The sequence below is a fragment of the Bacillus rossius genome, chromosome 3 (assembly GCF_032445375.1).
Source record: "Bacillus rossius redtenbacheri isolate Brsri chromosome 3, Brsri_v3, whole genome shotgun sequence".
NCBI classification, from domain to species: domain Eukaryota; kingdom Metazoa; phylum Arthropoda; class Insecta; order Phasmatodea; family Bacillidae; genus Bacillus; species Bacillus rossius.
The window spans coordinates 61,649,610-61,667,291 of NC_086332.1; the positions used below are offsets into that span (position 1 = coordinate 61,649,610).

The window sequence follows — 17,682 nt, forward strand, 5'->3', positions numbered from 1 at the left end:
TTAACATTGTGGCTCGACAAACAAACTTCACTTCTAATTTATGGCTCGTCGCCCACGCGACAGTCGACTTAAGCGTTTTATGTTTTAGCTTACTTTGCCAATATTTGTTAATAAAACTAATCAGTCAATTTATTTTAATTTTATGTGACTTATGTTTGGGGCTGATGTGACTTTTTCTTAAACATATCCTCGACCGAACCAAAAGTCAATATAAATTTTCACGTGAAGGCAACCTTTATCAATACGTGGTCACTAGTGGCTCGTCCATCTCCAATTCTAATCTAGGTCTCATAAACATCAAAAATATAATAATGTATAAAAGTTTTAAACAATGGTGTTCAAACATTTAACACTTTAAATTTTTCTTACACTGAATTAGTTTTCTAACTCAATATGTTTTGTAATTTAATTTGCATGATTACATGGTTAATGTATAATACCGTATATATTAGAGAATGGTTTTAGGAATTCAATGACAGAAATTTACAACTTTTTCTTAAGTATTTTTTTTGAGAACTATTTTTAATCTAAATTACGGGTTGTATTTGGTCCATTCCTAGTTATAAACTAAATGAAATATTTCAGAGGTCAGCTATTTTTAACATTATACAATCAAGTGTACACAAACGTGTACTTAAAGAAATTAATATTTTCTTTTAAAATTACGTTGGAACTCTAATACAGAAATTAATAACAGGGCGCCAGAGGTATTCAACATGTGTAAATAAAAATAATATTCTAAATAATTATTTTTATTAAATTAAACATAGCATGAAAAACCTTGAGTCATTATGTCACAAAAACAAATATTAAATAGCTAATTTAGTCCATTCTATGGGATTTCATAGACAACCTGACTCTTAAACAAAATAAATAAATGTATTTAAGTTCCTGGAAGTGTTCACAACGTAACAGTTTTGGGGTTTGCTCCGGCTTGCTCGAGCATGAAATTCCTAGCTTCTGGACCTCTGAACCTGTGTGCGAATAAATTGTGGTTTGTAATTAAATTGCAGATATTTGCCGAAAGTCAATAATCACGTAATTTGATAATATAGATTAAAGTCTGTCTTAATGTTCAATGAAGTTGACAGTAAAAATTACGTTAGCGTCCCAATACAAAGACGATGCAGACCATTCCTTATCTCTGGACGATTATGATCGTTCAGAAAATAAGTCGTAACTCACGTAAATTGAATGTAAGCCCTCTGCATTCAATGTCAGGGCGTATCTGACTATTGACCTGTATGCAGACGTAATTATCACAGTGCTAACGCCGAAAATAGCCTCGCCACGTATAAATATTCCCAGAGGGAATAAACTTCACCACGCACTAAATGACGTCATTTTCCACTCTTCTTCTCTTCTCTATTGCTTAATTAAATTGTTACTTGAAATAGGCCAATCACGGCCGCAACACGTAAGCGTCCTTTTTACCTAGGCCAATAAAACGTCACTAATACACAAGCATAGGCTCGTAGAAGCTGTTCCAAAAGCCGCGCGATTATTTATATCAGCAGTTGTCATGACGACACAGCACGAGCTGCGCGCGCCGCCATGCGAGAAACAAAACCAAACACTGCCGAAAGTCCGGGAAGCGGAATTAACCTCGAACGTAAAACAATAACAAACAGTTTCAGTTAGTCTGATAATACCGTAGTATTACACAAGACAAAAAATTATAGAACTACTTTTCTTGTTTGGCTGCCAGTTTGACAGGGTGTTGTTAACCAGGCTACGTATCTGTTAATAATATACAGTTAAGTGTTAGGACAAGCATGAATGGACTGTGCAGAGTGATGGGGCATGTTTACAGTACTGGACATGGCACGCCACATCCCGCTGTACCGGGCTGTGCTGCAGCTGCTGCGTGCCATGGCCCTCAACCCACACCTCGTGTCGCTGCTGCTCCCCCAGACCTCCCGCTCCGGCGGCGATGACCTGTCTGTCGTCTGCCTGCTCACCAAGATGAAGAGCATAGTGGACACGTACGCTTCGCGTCTCAAGTGAGTGCTTTGTTGTCCCAATATTTATGCATCCTTTCTTTTAAGGTAGATTTCAAGGAAATACTACCTATTGTAGCCGTTACCGTGGTGTGACTTCCGGAAAATTGTTATATATTCAAGTTATTCATTTCATGGTCCCTAAACCCCAAAACCATCATCAACTCAAAAGTTTATTTTTATATTGTGTGTGTGTGTGTGTGTGTGTATTGTTGGCACTATAACTGTCGCAATTTTTCACAAATAACTTTAAAACTTATACGTAAAATGTAGTGGAAAATCATTTTCGATTTCATTAATGGGCAATATCCGACCAAAGGGGTAGAAATGGGGAAGGTTTTTTGAGCTACAGAAAAATCGCTGTAACTCCAATAATATTGAAGATATCACTTCCGTTTGAATGCATTTTAACTCTGAGTAATATCAAAATATTTTATCTGAAAAAGTTTATGACGAACTCTAACTGCAAGGGGTTGAAAAAACAAGGTTTGGAGGACAAAAAAAATCATAACTTCCTTAGTAGGCACAACATAGAATTCGTACAATCATGTATTAATCTTATAATTTTTATCTAAAACTTTTTTCTGAAATAATTTTTGATTAGACAAACCATTGCTGCAAGGGATTGAAAAAATAAGGTGTAGAATTAAAAAAAAAAAAAACATTCTACCTTAGTAAGTACACTATCAAATCCGTTCGAAATTGTTTGTAAATTTGATAACTTTTATCTCAAACTTTTGTTGGAGCAATTTTTGATAAGATGAACCATTGTTGCATGGGGTTAAAAATAAGGAGGGGAGTTAAAATAACAAAAAAAATTCATGAAATCCATACAGTGTACACTATTAAAAATTTATATTTATTATAAAACAAAAAAATATTATGTACAACTTTCTTCCAAAAATATTTTTTATATGATGTATCATTACTACAAGGGTTGAAAGACAAAAAAAAAACAATAACTCCCGTAAATTGTTTGTAAACTGTATGAATATTATCTAAAAAAAATTTAAATTTTGTTGGAAACAATTTTTTATACGACCATCCGTAACTGCAAGGGGTTAAAAAAAAACTGGGGTTGGAATAAGAAAATAAATAAAACTTCCGTACCATGCTTACTACCGAAACCATTCTTATTTTGGTTTAACTATCCAAAAATTGACTAATACTATGTTTAAAATTAATATTTATCTAACCAACCATTACTACAGTGGGTGGAAATAACAAGGTTGAAAGTAAAAAAAGGATCATTACTTTTTTTAATATATTTACTACCATAACTGTTGTAATTTATTGTGTGTACACTAAACTTCATCTAAAACTTTGGCTGAAAATTTTTTTGATGAAACGAGTTACTACCGTAAAAACAGGCCTTGAAATTTAAAAAAATTCAGAATTTCTTAGTATCCCATTTATTTGAATTTATTTTAATCCATCTTAATATTGTCTTAAAACTTGGTGCAAAGCAAATTATTATATGACAACGTTATTAGTGCAAGGGAGGATAAATAGCGTTTGAAGGTTAAAACAAATATTTACCTTATTTGACATAATATTTAATTCATTTTAAGTTATTCAATGGTGAATACTTTGAGTTAATAGTCTAAATATTTTCACTGCATGGAAAATTAGCAAATATTTAATTAATCATTGTATAATATGGGAGAACATAAATATGTTATATACATTAACTTCTTAAAATGTTCCAGAATTTTATTGTAGTTTCCAAAATATTTCTAGACGAAATAGGTACTTCAAAATATACCTATGCCTGTAGGCTGTGCTGAAGGGCTAGTTTTAATGGGTTGGTTGTGGTCTTTGTTGGCCCACGAGATATTTTCGTGTTACAATTATTGCATACTGCAAATTTGTCATCGAATGGGTAGATTGTAAAATGTTTCCACACTTCGAACATGATTTTTTATTTCTAATAGGTACACCGTTTCACGTGTGTTTCTGCAAAAAAGAGTTATATACATCACAGAAATACGTGTACTACCGTATTGGTCCGAATATAAGGCGACCATTTTTACATAAACGAAAGATGCAAAAATTGGAAGTCGCCTTATTTTCGCACCCAAGACGTCAGAACCGCAAACATTAGTTCCAAGCTGAAAGCTACAGTAGAAACATTGTTTAACAAAACGTTCACAATTTTTTATATTAAAACTTTGTTACCTCACACGGGGAAAAACGATAAATCCACCTAATATTGCAGTAATTCACAATTGTTTGAAGTTGAAAATTAAAATATTTGTTCTTGAGTAAAAACGTGAATGTTGAAGCATCTCAAAATGGCAACCTTTTATTTCACAATTCATATTTGTACTTTGTGTACAATCGCGTGTTAACATTTACGGTAATTTATCTTCAGATTTTTAACGGAAATATTTGTACTAAAATATCAAAGTTATTTTCAGAACGATTTTTACGTTTACAAACATTTCGGATGTAATGTTTGGAAATTCACGGCTGCCAACTGTCTTTCCACAATATTTCTTTGTTGTAAAACGAACATTGCCGAACACGCACGAAGACGCCATATTAACAGGAATTTGGTACGTTGCTTCAAAAGCTATTTTAATAATACACTCTTTATTTATGTAAAAACCTTTCATAATTATAATAGATTATTCTTTCAAATTCATAGAACAGACTCTCTCTGTCAGAGAGTAATATGGACAAATATACGCGGTCACGTAACCGAGTTATTCATGGCCGTATGCTTCATCATGTCTGCTAGCCACTTGTTTTGTTCCGGCAAGATGCATTCTTTGTTTGCTTTTTTTACGTTTAACACACTACTAAATAGTAATACGCCTTGTTCTGTGGTAATACGTAGCTTAAGTCAAACGGAAAGTTAAATGCTGTATTTTAAGAGTGATTAATAGCCATTGTAAAAATTTTAAATTCGTAGATACAGTAAACTGTGAAAAATGAACAATCACACAATCACACATCGGTGGAACGGCGGGGAACGAGCTCTAGACAAATAAACAGCTCTGAAGATGACAATTATGCAGCTTCATTAGAGTAAACATACGAAAAAATTTCTAATGTAATACTTAAAAATGTAAATATTTTCTAATTGTTTTCTTTTGACTTTTAGGGTAGGCCATTCAAACTTATTTTAAATAAGTAATGTGATAAATATAAATTAATTGTTATACATAAATGCAAAAACGATTTATCAACACAAAATGTATGTCTAATGAATTTTCACATTAATTTCTACCAAAAATTATTTTTACATTTGTTTGGCCTCCTGAAACTGCAGGTCGCCTTATATTCGGGGTCGCCTTATATTCGGGCCAATACGGTATACTTTAGTAGAAATAAACTGACCTGATCTCTTGAAAAATAGTAATGGAAACCACACGTATTAATAGAAACAAGTGAGGTTACAACATAAAGTATTTGATAATACATAATGGAGGCTTTCGTGTTTCATCTCATGCAGTAAGTGCTCAGCCGCATTAAAATGTACCATCTTTGTGCGAAGCAAACGAAAAAAAGTTATATATATTATTAAGTTAAATAAAAATACTGTGATATATTACGTGTTTTAACCCAATTTTATCTATTTTAAAACTTCAAACAAAAGAAATTATGATAGATAGTATTGTTTTTGTTGTGTTGCATGCTCTGTTAGCTGTTTACAACGTTAAAGTATGGCGGACTTGGCTAGATGAGATGATGTATTCGTAATTTGTTTCTTTTCCTTTCTTTACATATTGTGTAATTCAACACGAATTAAGTTAAAACACGGTTATGATGCTAGAGTTTGGAAAACAAATATTTCATTTGATCCTAACAACTTTTATAATGTAATTGTATTAGCTGAAACTGCAACCAATATAAACGTGATACAAGATAACTATTACGTAAACTACCGAATTTTGAAATCAAAGTGCAAGGTGAGTTACTTAAATATTCTGACAATATTCTGGCCGCAAAATAAGGTAATTTTAGCAGGAATCGCTGGTTTCATTCAGAAAAAAAAACTTTTTTTTTTTTCTAAATTATTAAGAGTGCTTAGTACCATACTAAATACGATACGATTCCTTGAAACTTGGCGGAAGAATTGACTGTTCCGATTCCTGGCAGAATCTGTGGAATCGAAGTACCGAAGAATCGACACGCCCATTCCTAATATTGCATTGTGTGGTTGAATATGTGTGTAAATAACTAACATAAGTTGGATTTTAATATTAAAATTTTAAAATTTAAATTTTCACTCCACGAATAAGTATAAATTGTTTAATGAAAATATCACTGCAGTCGCGTGAAGTTCCGTGAACACCACAGTTATTTTACATGTTCCGTGTCTGTCGCCCGACCAGTCATGGCGCTGGCCAGTGATGTGTCTGCTGCGCTGGGAGGGCTAGGAGAGGAGAAGAAAATCTAAAAATAAACCACCCAAAGAGGGAGCAAGAGATTGTGTGCATGAGACCATATGGCAGTGGTGATGTTTTTTCCCTCCCTCTTTACTTTGTAAATGTCCTGTGAACTGGGACCCCCACAATTAACACGTCTATACATATTTACAGATTTTCATGATGCAACTGTGCCCAATCATTGTTTTTTAATGAGATTTCTCGTGCTTTTAACTGAACATAAAGTGACAAAACTGCATCCGGTGTGTATAAAGCACTTTTTATATTCCTCCAGCTTTGTTGTAAACTGAACTGCAGGCTAGTTTTTATATAGGGAACTTGAGGCCTATTCTCTCCCCGTGGCACAGGGATGGGTAAAAATATAAAATATAATGGTGGAGAGAGAAAAAAGGGTATAAAAAAAGCAGTCTTCTCCTTTGTCTTGTTAGGAAGTGCCGGAATTGGATGGGCAGTAAATATGGTTGGGGAGGGGGGTGGGGCTCACACCCTAAGAGCCTAGGGTCAATGGGAGTGTCATTTCTGTTACGCACCAGTAAGCTGCTGAGAAAGGGAACACTTCACTTGCATCCACAAAACTCTAGTTATGACCATGTGCAGGGGCAACCCTTACTGTGAAAATGTTTTGCCCAAAATTAAGAGTGCGACCCATAGGAAGGTGCCGGTAAACGGTATTATTTCAGTTTGTCCAATGTTAAAAATCCTAGGTAAATCTTGAGAAAATTTCCTTTATAGCATATTTAAATGAATACTAATTTATCCCATTTTAACGGTGTTTTACTTTGTAAAAATCATGGACAGACATTTAAACGTCCATACCCTATGTGTGTTTCAGCACAAACAAGACTAAAGGTGGGTCCAAGGGACGGTCACAGAATAAGCTGCAAGAGGAGTTGGAGTCTGATGAAGGGTTGGCACTACTTATTCCTGATATTCAGGAGACTGCTAACTTGGTTCAGGTAAAATGAAACCATTGCTCTATTGTTACCCAACTGTTTCCTCTAGCCAACTATTCACGAAGTCATAATAAGTAAACAAAATTAATACATCAAAACTAACTTTCAAACAAAAACCACATTATGTAATATTTATTTTGCCACAATTTGGAAACAAAGCTTAAATTTCTGTGAATTTTTAAGTAGCACTTTCACAGAATTAAATTGGATATCTGCATTCATTACAACAATGGCACATTTTCACAGGACACAGATGTAAAGTTGTTTAAGTAGGAAAAGTGAGAAATTTTCTAGGTGACATTTGAAACGTAGATTAATCGAAGTTCAATTTTTTTGTTAGCTAATGTTGGTACACTAACTTCAAAGTGCGTTTCAGTATGTCAACAGTTCTATGGTCAATCAGTTGTAAGATGGCGGCAGTATCATTTATTTTTTGAAGTGTAATTTATTTACGAAGCAAGTGAGACTAAAATATGACAATTCTACAGAAACATTTTGAAGATTTTTCATTTTTCCTTCGCTGTAGTAAGTGTTTTTGTCTGAACTGTGAAAAAAATACTTTGGAATTTAGAGGTACAAATACATTACATTTATATAGCATTTTGGTGGGACCTAACAGCTGCTTCATTATAACGAGGATTTCATCATAAAGAAGTTTATTGTACGAGGTATTTTTCTTTGCGGTAGTTCAAAATTTCTGGAATGGTAGTGTTAATGTTATAATTAATTGTCTATTATTTCAGACGGCTACAGATCGTCTTGTACTGGAAGAGGACACAGATACAGCAACAAACAAAGATGCCATGTTTTCTGGTGGCTTGGAGTTCCCTATTCGTCAGTCGCTTGAGGAGAGGTACCTGGAGGTGATGAAGAGGCTGCAGTTTGGTACGTCTGTCTAGTGAACATTACTGAAACAAATTACTGTTAGATTCCTAATACCGTATTTACTCACGTACGGGTTGCACATTTATGCTGATTTTGTGTTTAATAAAGTGTACTACAACCACTGATATGTAAATTTTACATTTTGGGTTTTAAAAAAAAAAATTAACTTTGCACTATTGTGGTTGACTATGTATTTAAATAACTAACCTGTATTGGTTTTTAATAGGGATGGGGCGACCGAATCCAATATCCGCCGAATCCGCCGAATCCTAGGGATTCGAAGGTTCGGCGGATCTGATATAGGATTCGTCAAAGGATTCGGTTTTTACTATTTACGGGAAAAAAAATACAGTAAAACTCGCTTACGAGGTCCCGCATGGTAGGTTTTTCCGTATAAAGCGTTTTAATTGCCCGAGGTCTCGTCATTTACGCCATTAAATGTGTGATATAATGTCCGTTAAAATTTTTTCTGAAACTTCTTGTCTCAAATAATGGCGCACGTAAATAAATATGAAGAAAAGACAAATGAACAACAACATACGAAGAAATATGGATGATGTACCATAACTACAGTACAAACCCAATAGTTATTTTAAGATAATTACCATAAAAAGAACAAGATTCTTTGTAGAATACCATAATTACTACAGAAGCATGATAGCTACCATATTTGCACTATAGTTACCGTAACAACTGAGATGTATATTTACCGTGATAGTAATGTATTATTTATTTATGACATATTAAATTAAAGAACATTGTTAAAAAAAAAAAGGATGTTAAACTTTGATAAGTACGGTTGGCACATGTTGCTAAGAAATAATGCGATCTGAAAGAATGCAGTACTACTACGAAAAGTGAAAATGGTACTCGTGGATTTTTAGGTTATGGCAGTCTCTTTCGTTTTTCAGTAATATCAGCCGAAAATTAACGAGCGTACTGTATCGGAAGTCGGCAGAAATGCCGATTCAACTAAATATTGGCAAAATCGGCTTCTTCAATACAGCTCTACATTTAATGACATGAGTAAACTAGACACCTGCGAGTACTCGAAATTCGAGTTTCGAGTCGAGTTTTTTAGTAATACTCGAACTCGAGCTCGTGGCTTTTCAACAACTCGAAATTCGAGCGAGCTTTTCTTGCACTGTACCTATAGAAAAAAAACTCTCATTATATCGGAATAAAAGTCTTACAACACTATTATCCTTTACTTTATAATGTAACATGATCGACCGTATACATGAACACATCATTTTTACGTACCCGGGATTTACGAATTTCCGTGATTAATTTTTTTTTACTTCTATAATTTTCCGCATAGCATTAATGTATCACTTTCCTCCTTTATGCGGAAGTATTTCCCGCCTTATGCGGAAACATTTCCCGCATTTTACTATAAAAAGCATTTAAATTGTCCGGGGTCTCATCATTTACACCATTAAATGTGTGATATAAAGTCCCGTTTAACATTTTTATGAAAATTCCTGCCAGTAATGGCGCACGTAAATATAAATATGAAGAAAATACAAATGAACAACAACTTACGAAGAAATATGGATGATGTACCATAACTACAGTACAATTCCAATAGTTATCTTAAGATAATTACCATAAAAAGAACTAAAGATTCTTTGTAGATACCATAACTACTGCAGAAGCATGATAGTTACCACATTTGCACTATAGTTGCCGTAATAACCGAGATGTGTATTTACCGTGATGGTAATGTATTTATTTAGGACATATTAAAATTAAAGAACATTATTGAAAAAAAAAGGATGTTAAATCTTGATATGTACGGTTGGCACATGTTGCTAAGAAATAATGTGATCTGAAAGAATGTAGTACTACTACGAAAAGTGAAAAGGGTACTCGTGGATTTTTAGGTTATGGCAGTCTCTTTCGTTTTTCAGTAATATCGGTCGAAAATTAACAAGAGTATTGGAAGTTGGCAGAAATGCCGATTCAACTAAATATTGGCAAAATCGGCTTCTTCAGTACAGCTCTACATTTGATGACATGAGTAAACATATTTCAGACTACAGGACATTGAAAAAGACTTTAATTTCCATGTAGGTTTATTGTGCGTAAGTTTTTTTTGCAAGTGTAAATTGAATTAAGTAAAATGCTTCTATTTTTATTACTTTAAATTGATTAAACTTAATGACAAGTTACAGATATTTGACACTAATTTTGAGGTTAAACAATTTGGTAAATATGTAGAGTAACGGTATATGCGAAAAAAAAATGCTAAAAATCTGAAAATACTTTTATTCTATGCTCTTTCACTTCCTCTTTTCAAATCAACCGGCGGAGATAAGAAATTCCAAATACTTTAGGAATATCGAATTTTTTAATTTAGTAGGCTAACAATGATAATGGTTTCTTTTTTTATTTCCATATTTTTCTCAAAAGTTCTCACATTTTATTACTCCATCACAGTAAATTTATGTGCAATAAACTTAAAAAAAAAACTCGAACTCGACTCGATACTCGCGAGTATTTTAGCAAACTCGCTCGAGCTCGACTCGAAGTGAAAATCTTCTGCTCGCAGACGCCTAGAGTAAACATATTTCAGACTTCAGGATATTGAAAAAGACTTTAATTTCCATGTAGGTTTATTGTGTGTATGTTTTTTTTTGCAAGTGTAAATTGAATGAAGTAAAATGTTTTTATTTTTATTACTTTCAATTGATTAAACTTTAATGACCAGTTACAGATATTTATGACACTAATTTTGAGGTTAAGCAATTTTACTAAAGCATTCCAGCCAAGCAGGTTGCCAGCGAGAGACGCTTCTCTTCTGCTGGAAACACTATCTCCAATCGTAGAGCTAATTTAACTCCTGAACGTGCAGAACAAATTATTGTTCTGAATGATAGATTAAAGAACAGAATTTAATACTCTGTGACAATCTCTCTCAGAATTATTGTGCTGAAAAGTGGAAATGTTGAAACAATGTGAATGTACTTTTCAAACAACATGATTTTTGGTGCTAAGTTTGTTGAAGCTCAGTAAGGACTCCAGAAAAATTGACAAGGGTGAAATTTTTCCAAAGATATGTTACATTTACACAAACATATACTTGGTTATGTTAGTTGGATGATATCAGTTACTAATGAACCAATGGAAACAGGTAAGATTCAATGAAAAAAAAATTTTTTTTTCTAGCAGTGCAAAATGTATACACACTCTGTAAATATTTACCCAAAATTAATAAGCCCACTTCATTTTAATACTTTATTCAAACATGATATTAAGTTTAAGATAAAAATAATTTCCCAAAAGTGTAACTGTACCACAAAAGCTCGAGCTCGGCTCGAAGTAAAATTCTTAGGGTCGCAGACCTCTAGCTTATTTATAGAAAAAATCCTAACCGCTAATCTGTACGAAAACTGAAATTTCTCAAGAAAAAATTGTTGTCTTTATATACACTTATACCAGAAATGTACCAATCTACATGTGATAAAGTCAAGGGACTTTTAGTGCAAGCAGAATACATCTCACTTACATTAGATATGTGGACATCATCTATTAAAAGATTCGGGTTTGGGTTCGAGATTCGGCAATTCCAGTCAAGGATTCGAGTTAGGATTCGGATTCGAGGAAATCAGGATTCGCCCCATCCCTAGTTTTTAATAAATATTTTATGAGTAGGTATAAATTGTTTAATTAAAATATCTCGGTAGAGCGTGTAAAGCATCTTAAAGTGTGCCATTAGGCTACGTCTACAGCCTGTTGGGTGGCTACCCGGCCACAGCTGGTAAGTAACGTGTATTTCTGCCGCCGGGCTTGTGCTCGGCAAGAGGGGAAAATTTAAATATAAATTGGCCAGAGAGTGAGAAAAAGGGAGGTGTGTGTGTGTACCTGTGCAGGTGTGTGCGTGCATGTGTGTACATGTGTGTGCACATGCATGAGCGTGTGTGCTACCATGCAGCAGTGTTTATGGTTCTCCCTCCATCTCTCATTGTTGTAAATGTCCATGAACTAGCAACATACACAATCATGATGTTTCTATCGTGACAGGTTTTTGTGGTGCAACTGTGTCAAATTTTTTTTTTTTTTTTTCATGAGAATTCCAATGCTTTCTACTGCAACATTTCATTCATCACAACTGCAGTAAAGGGAGTGCTATTTTTTTTTTTTATTGAAGGAACTTAAAAAAAAAAACTGACAAGTAAACAGGTTTTGTCTTTTCTGTCTTGGGAAGGGAGCATGTGTCAGTGTTTGTGGTCCAGCTATCCTGCATCCAGGTAGGCCATATTGAAAAGTTTGTGAAAACATTTTTTTATTGACGCGCTGCAGTTTTAGGCCATTTTACACAGTCGTGTTGGTGTGAAAATTATTTCTTGTGTGGCTTGGACTTGAATCTATTTAATTACAAACCTGCTATTCTTTTCCAAGGCCTAAATTTTAATAACACTACCATAAACAAGCAAACCTAGACAATCAGTTAAGAAGTCTTCAGCAACAGAGTTTTTGTTGATCTATCGCTCTTGAGTTGGCCGAAATGTATTTTGATAATACCCTGAGACAGGACAATTTGAGAATTTAATTAACTTTGATAATATTACTGAAAACCATATTGGCTTTTGTGTAGGTTGTGTCCAACATATCTGGCATCCTTCTCAGACACAGACGGACACACAGACGGACACACAGACGGACACACAGACGGACACACAGGCAGACACACAGGCAGACACACAGACAGACACACAGACACACAGACAGACACACACACAGACAGACACACAGTCTCACACACACACACACACGGACACGGACACAGAGAAAGACATTTTATTTTACTGACGGAATAGTATTGCATTATATTCAGTTTCGTGTTATTTTCAGGTAAATACAATTTTAGTTATGTTCTTATGCTGTGCTGTATTTTAGGTATACCAATGTTGCCTTTTCTTAAAATTTTACTGTTGATTGATACTCATATAGTTTAAACAACATACGAGAGCTTTGAAATTATGTTAAGGAAAACACTTTTATCAGAGAGGTAATGTAGTCTTAAAGGAATATTTTGTATTTGAATGTTACTTTTTATTTTGTATAATATTAAATGGTAGATAGGTAATATTAAATGTTTGGTTTGGTTTTATTAGCTCTGATGAAACAAAAATGATTATCTCAGTATATATTAAAATTATATTTAGTATCATTAGTAACATAAATATTCAGTAAATTTCATGAAAATTCTTAGAGAAACTTTAAGAATCCTGGATAAAACTTGGAATTTGGTATGCAAACAGAGTGGCGGCCCTGTTAAGTCTTGAATTTTATGATTATACATTTAGTGCTTATTTAATTTTTCTGGGGTGTTATTTTATGTGTGCACCAACCATTTAGTGTGCGGTATTGGCATGTGGTTGCAGACACATACGAGATGATAGCGGAATGTCCAGAAGGCGGCTACCAATTTGTGGTCTCTTACCGGTTTGAGTCCCATGTGCGGGCAGCGGGAGAGCGCAGCCATCCCTCACGGGTCAAGAGGCTTGCTCAGGAAACTGTCACGCTGTCTACCTCACTCCCCCTTTCCTACAGTAGTTCCGTCTTCGTGCGCTGTGACACGGACCGCCTTGACATCATGAAGGTTAGTGTAGTGCACTGGTTCCTACTTTTCAATAATATTGTTTGTTAGGTATCATGCTCAATAAGTTGACTTTTTAGTCTTTTTGGAAATGTAAATAATGTGGTTTGAATTGCAATTGTTTCATTTATCAAAAAACATAAGTTTTTTATACACAAAGACTTAACACATATATTACTGTAGAGATTTGTTAGTCTTTCCAATTTATATATAAAAGTTAAAAAATTACTCATTCAGGTGGATTCATTCCTCTTTTAATGCTTAATTTCTATAAAATAAACTATTTACTTGCTATAAACAAGGTTTTACACATCAAATTTAGTGCAGCAGGTGTTCCCCCCTCCCCCCTCTCCCATGATTAATGGCAGTATAGTGCATTAGATGTTCTGAGTAGTTAACTACGCCCACAATGCTGATCAGCAGGTTTTGTGCCTGGGCTGTATTGTGCAACCTTGTTTCAACCTTACTTAAGTGAGAGGTTGTTCGTTAACAAGTAAAGTGAGTCTTTATGAAACAAACAGGATTAAGAGTCTCTCCTACACAGTAAATGGATGTATGTGTTGGCAGGTGTTGATCACAGGGCCTGCAGAAACACCATATGCAAATGGCTGCTTCGAGTTTGACGTGTATTTCCCGCCTGACTACCCCAATTCGCCCATGCTGATAAACCTGGAAACGACAGGACATCACACAATCAGGTTCAACCCAAACCTGTACAATGATGGCAAGGTGTGTCTCAGCGTTCTCAACACCTGGCATGGCCGGCCGGAGGAGAAGTGGAATGCACAGACTTCCAGCTTCCTGCAGGTAAGTTGTGGGCTTGGTAATTTTTGAATAGTTCTATATAATTTTTAAGTCTATTATAATTGTGAGCAGATGAAAATGTAAACTTTACATGCATCAAATTATCAAAGTCAAATGGAGTTTTAGCCAATAACTTTGAATTTACTGTGTATTGGTTGCTTTTCTTGTGGAACGCACCCTGTAAACATCACTGCTGCAGTCACGTGACTGGGGGGTGTGAATGGGTGACAATCGGGTCGTCACAATCTACCAAAAAAAAGTGCTGGTAGTTTTCATTGATTTTTACCGGCTTGAGCGTTTGTCTTTTCCGTAAAAACCCGCTGTTAGCCGACACCGAGGATCCCCCGAACAATGTATTAAATCTAGCTTTTAACATACCGTGTTTTCTCGCATAAACGTCACACTTTTTATTCTGAAATCAAGCTGGAAAAGTAGGGGTGCTACGTTTATGCTTAAAGAATTTTTTAGTTATATAAAGTTATTCATAAAAACAAAACCAATTCATGGAAAGTACGTTTATTTAAAACGTGAAGTATAAAAGAGCACGCCAAACTATTTAAATTAATAAGTTATGCAACAAAAAACCTTTCAACTTTAAATAGAAAACCAAAATCTGTGATCCAAATGCAAGCTGAACGAATGCTTAATTATCGCCGCAGTAAGTACACACTCCACAAAAGAGAGCGGGCCATCAGATGTAGTTAACTCGGCACCCGACAGAGAGCACGCGTTGTATGCACTCGGCGAGATATCGAAATTCAGCTATGTGTGCGCGCTCTATACGGGAAGCAACATAACCAAACATTAATTATTGCAACGAGCGCTGGCTACATTTTTGTAAGCGGTACACCGCGGCGACGCAGACAAAAAGATGAAGGTTATAAAGTTTAAAAACGTTTTTAAAAGAAAATTACAAATCAGACAACTTAAGTGGAACCTCGTTACTACGAGAGCTGACAACGGCGGCAAAAATTCTCGTAACGAGTACTCATAATAACCGAATATAAAAAAATTAAAGTCAAGTTAGATACTGGTCCGTCCAAACAGTCTTAATTTCACACAGTAACTTGAAAACTGTGCACTATAGTGAAAAAACGTGTCGAATAAAAGTTGTAGCAAATTAAATTACAAATAGAAAGTCTCTATGGAATTTTTTGTATCTACAACTCTTTTTGATTTAATCGCGAAAGAAATGGCCTGATACAAAGACTGGCGCCCTTCAAGATGACAGAGGGAATTTATGTGAAGCTGTGAAAAAAAGGGGGAGCAAAGGAAGGAAGAAAGGAAGGGTGTTGGCTGGTCTATTTTTAGATTTACCCCTCCGCCGACTTAGGAGGGGAAGCAACTGGCGCCGTCAAGAGAAAGAGGGAGGGAAAGAGAGAGAGAGCATGTTTTTTGTCACCAGTCCTTCCACCCAGTCCGTCTGGCGCCTGCGTAGCCACATAGCTGTCTGCATTTACTGCATGAACATTATTTTTTTAACTGACTGTGTTTTTCCTTTTTTGAAGATACCATTCAAATCACTCGTACTTACGAAAGGGCAAACAAGGAGGCACTCGTGATAATCGGTTTAATTTACTATGATTTACGTAGTCAAACTGACGGTACATTACAAAACTTTCGTAACAACGAAGGTCTCGTAGAATCCCGTACTCGTAATAATGAGGTTCCACTGTACGTATTTTCGTTAGTTAAATAAGTAAGAGGTGATCTCCGAATAAATATTAGATTTCTATTTTAAAATACATCGTTTTATACTAGGGATGGGATTTTCGAATCTTGGATTCGTCGAATATACCGAATCCTATGGATTCGAGGATTCGTAGGATCCGAGGTGGGATTTGAGGTGGGTTTATAAGAGTTTTAGGTAGTAATTGAAAATTGTAGTGCTGGGCGAAATTTTAAAATTTAGAACCGAACCGAACCCTTACGTTCGGTTCGAAACCTCTAAAATATATTTGAAAAACCAAACGTTCGTTTAAAAAAAAATATGTTTTTTCTAATTTTATTACCCCCATTTGAGACCATTCACAAAACAGATCAACAAAATTCCATTACTTGTAGTATTCCGACTTTTATCGCATAATCGTCGCCTCAACAGTTTCAAGCGCAGACAAAATAAAAAAAAGATTTATTAATCGTCGCATAACTTGCATAGCATTTTTTCATATAGGTGCGCTTTGTTTTTTGTTTACTTTAGAGAATTTTGTATGCATTTGTCATACTAGGTAATATAAACTATCGTACAAATGCCAAAGGTATTGTATATTATACCTTTAACTATAGTGCGTGTACGAGAAGTGTTGTAAAATCACCAAAGATTGCATACCCCATACGTTAGACTAAAGCGCATGTACGATAACTCTCGTATTTCGGCAAAACTAACGTGATCAAGTTAACACGAGACAAATGCAGTAGGAAATGATTACCTAAATTACGTATTTTAAATTACTGGGATGTATTTATTTTCTTTGGCCTTTTTGGTTATAACAGTCGGGTACTGAAAATATTAATTTAATCTTGTGTATTAAAAGTACTGGTCCAGTAAATTTTACAGTACGGTACTAAGTTGACTAGCGTAGTCGCGGCAGCCATCATTATTTCTCGTGTTTTCTTTTTTCCGACGCAAATTTCTATAACCAAACTTCTTACGTTACGTTTACAATATTATTGTTCTTGAGGTGATTTGCGATGAGCAGGCTAACGTCGTTTGAGTTTTCCGAATGGAGAAAAGATAATGACGACCCAGATGACCCAGAACCACCCCAAAAAAAGTCTAAAGTTTCTTCTGACGAGCAGCATTCTTCCAAGAAAACAGCAACTGCAGTCAGCGGGTTTTGTAATGTAGATAGGTAAATTAATTCACATTCGAATTTTTTTTTTTGATGTCCTATTAAAAAGTTTTACTTATTAAAAATGTTAGGTTATGTCTATAGCCCGTCCCACTCTTAGATTGCAGTACACGGCTTATGGCGCGCGCTGTTGGCAAATCTCTTAACACATTTCGAATTTCAGGAGATGCGTGTCTTTGTAATTTG

The 17,682-nt window shown here is 34.9% G+C and overlaps 1 protein-coding gene across 5 annotated transcripts in view; it reads left to right on the forward strand.

Moving 5' to 3' along the window:
• Positions 1-17,682, forward strand: part of LOC134530772 (baculoviral IAP repeat-containing protein 6) — a 328,951-nt gene that overhangs the window by 300,507 nt on the left and 10,762 nt on the right. For all 5 annotated transcript variants that reach the window (XM_063365948.1, XM_063365949.1, XM_063365946.1 and 2 more), the window contains exons 56-60: positions 1,814-2,003; positions 7,230-7,353; positions 8,094-8,235; positions 13,626-13,843; positions 14,408-14,647. In XM_063365948.1, coding sequence (XP_063222018.1) covers positions 1,814-2,003; positions 7,230-7,353; positions 8,094-8,235; positions 13,626-13,843; positions 14,408-14,647 — 914 coding nt within the window. The remainder of the gene's footprint in view (positions 1-1,813; positions 2,004-7,229; positions 7,354-8,093; positions 8,236-13,625; positions 13,844-14,407; positions 14,648-17,682) is intronic.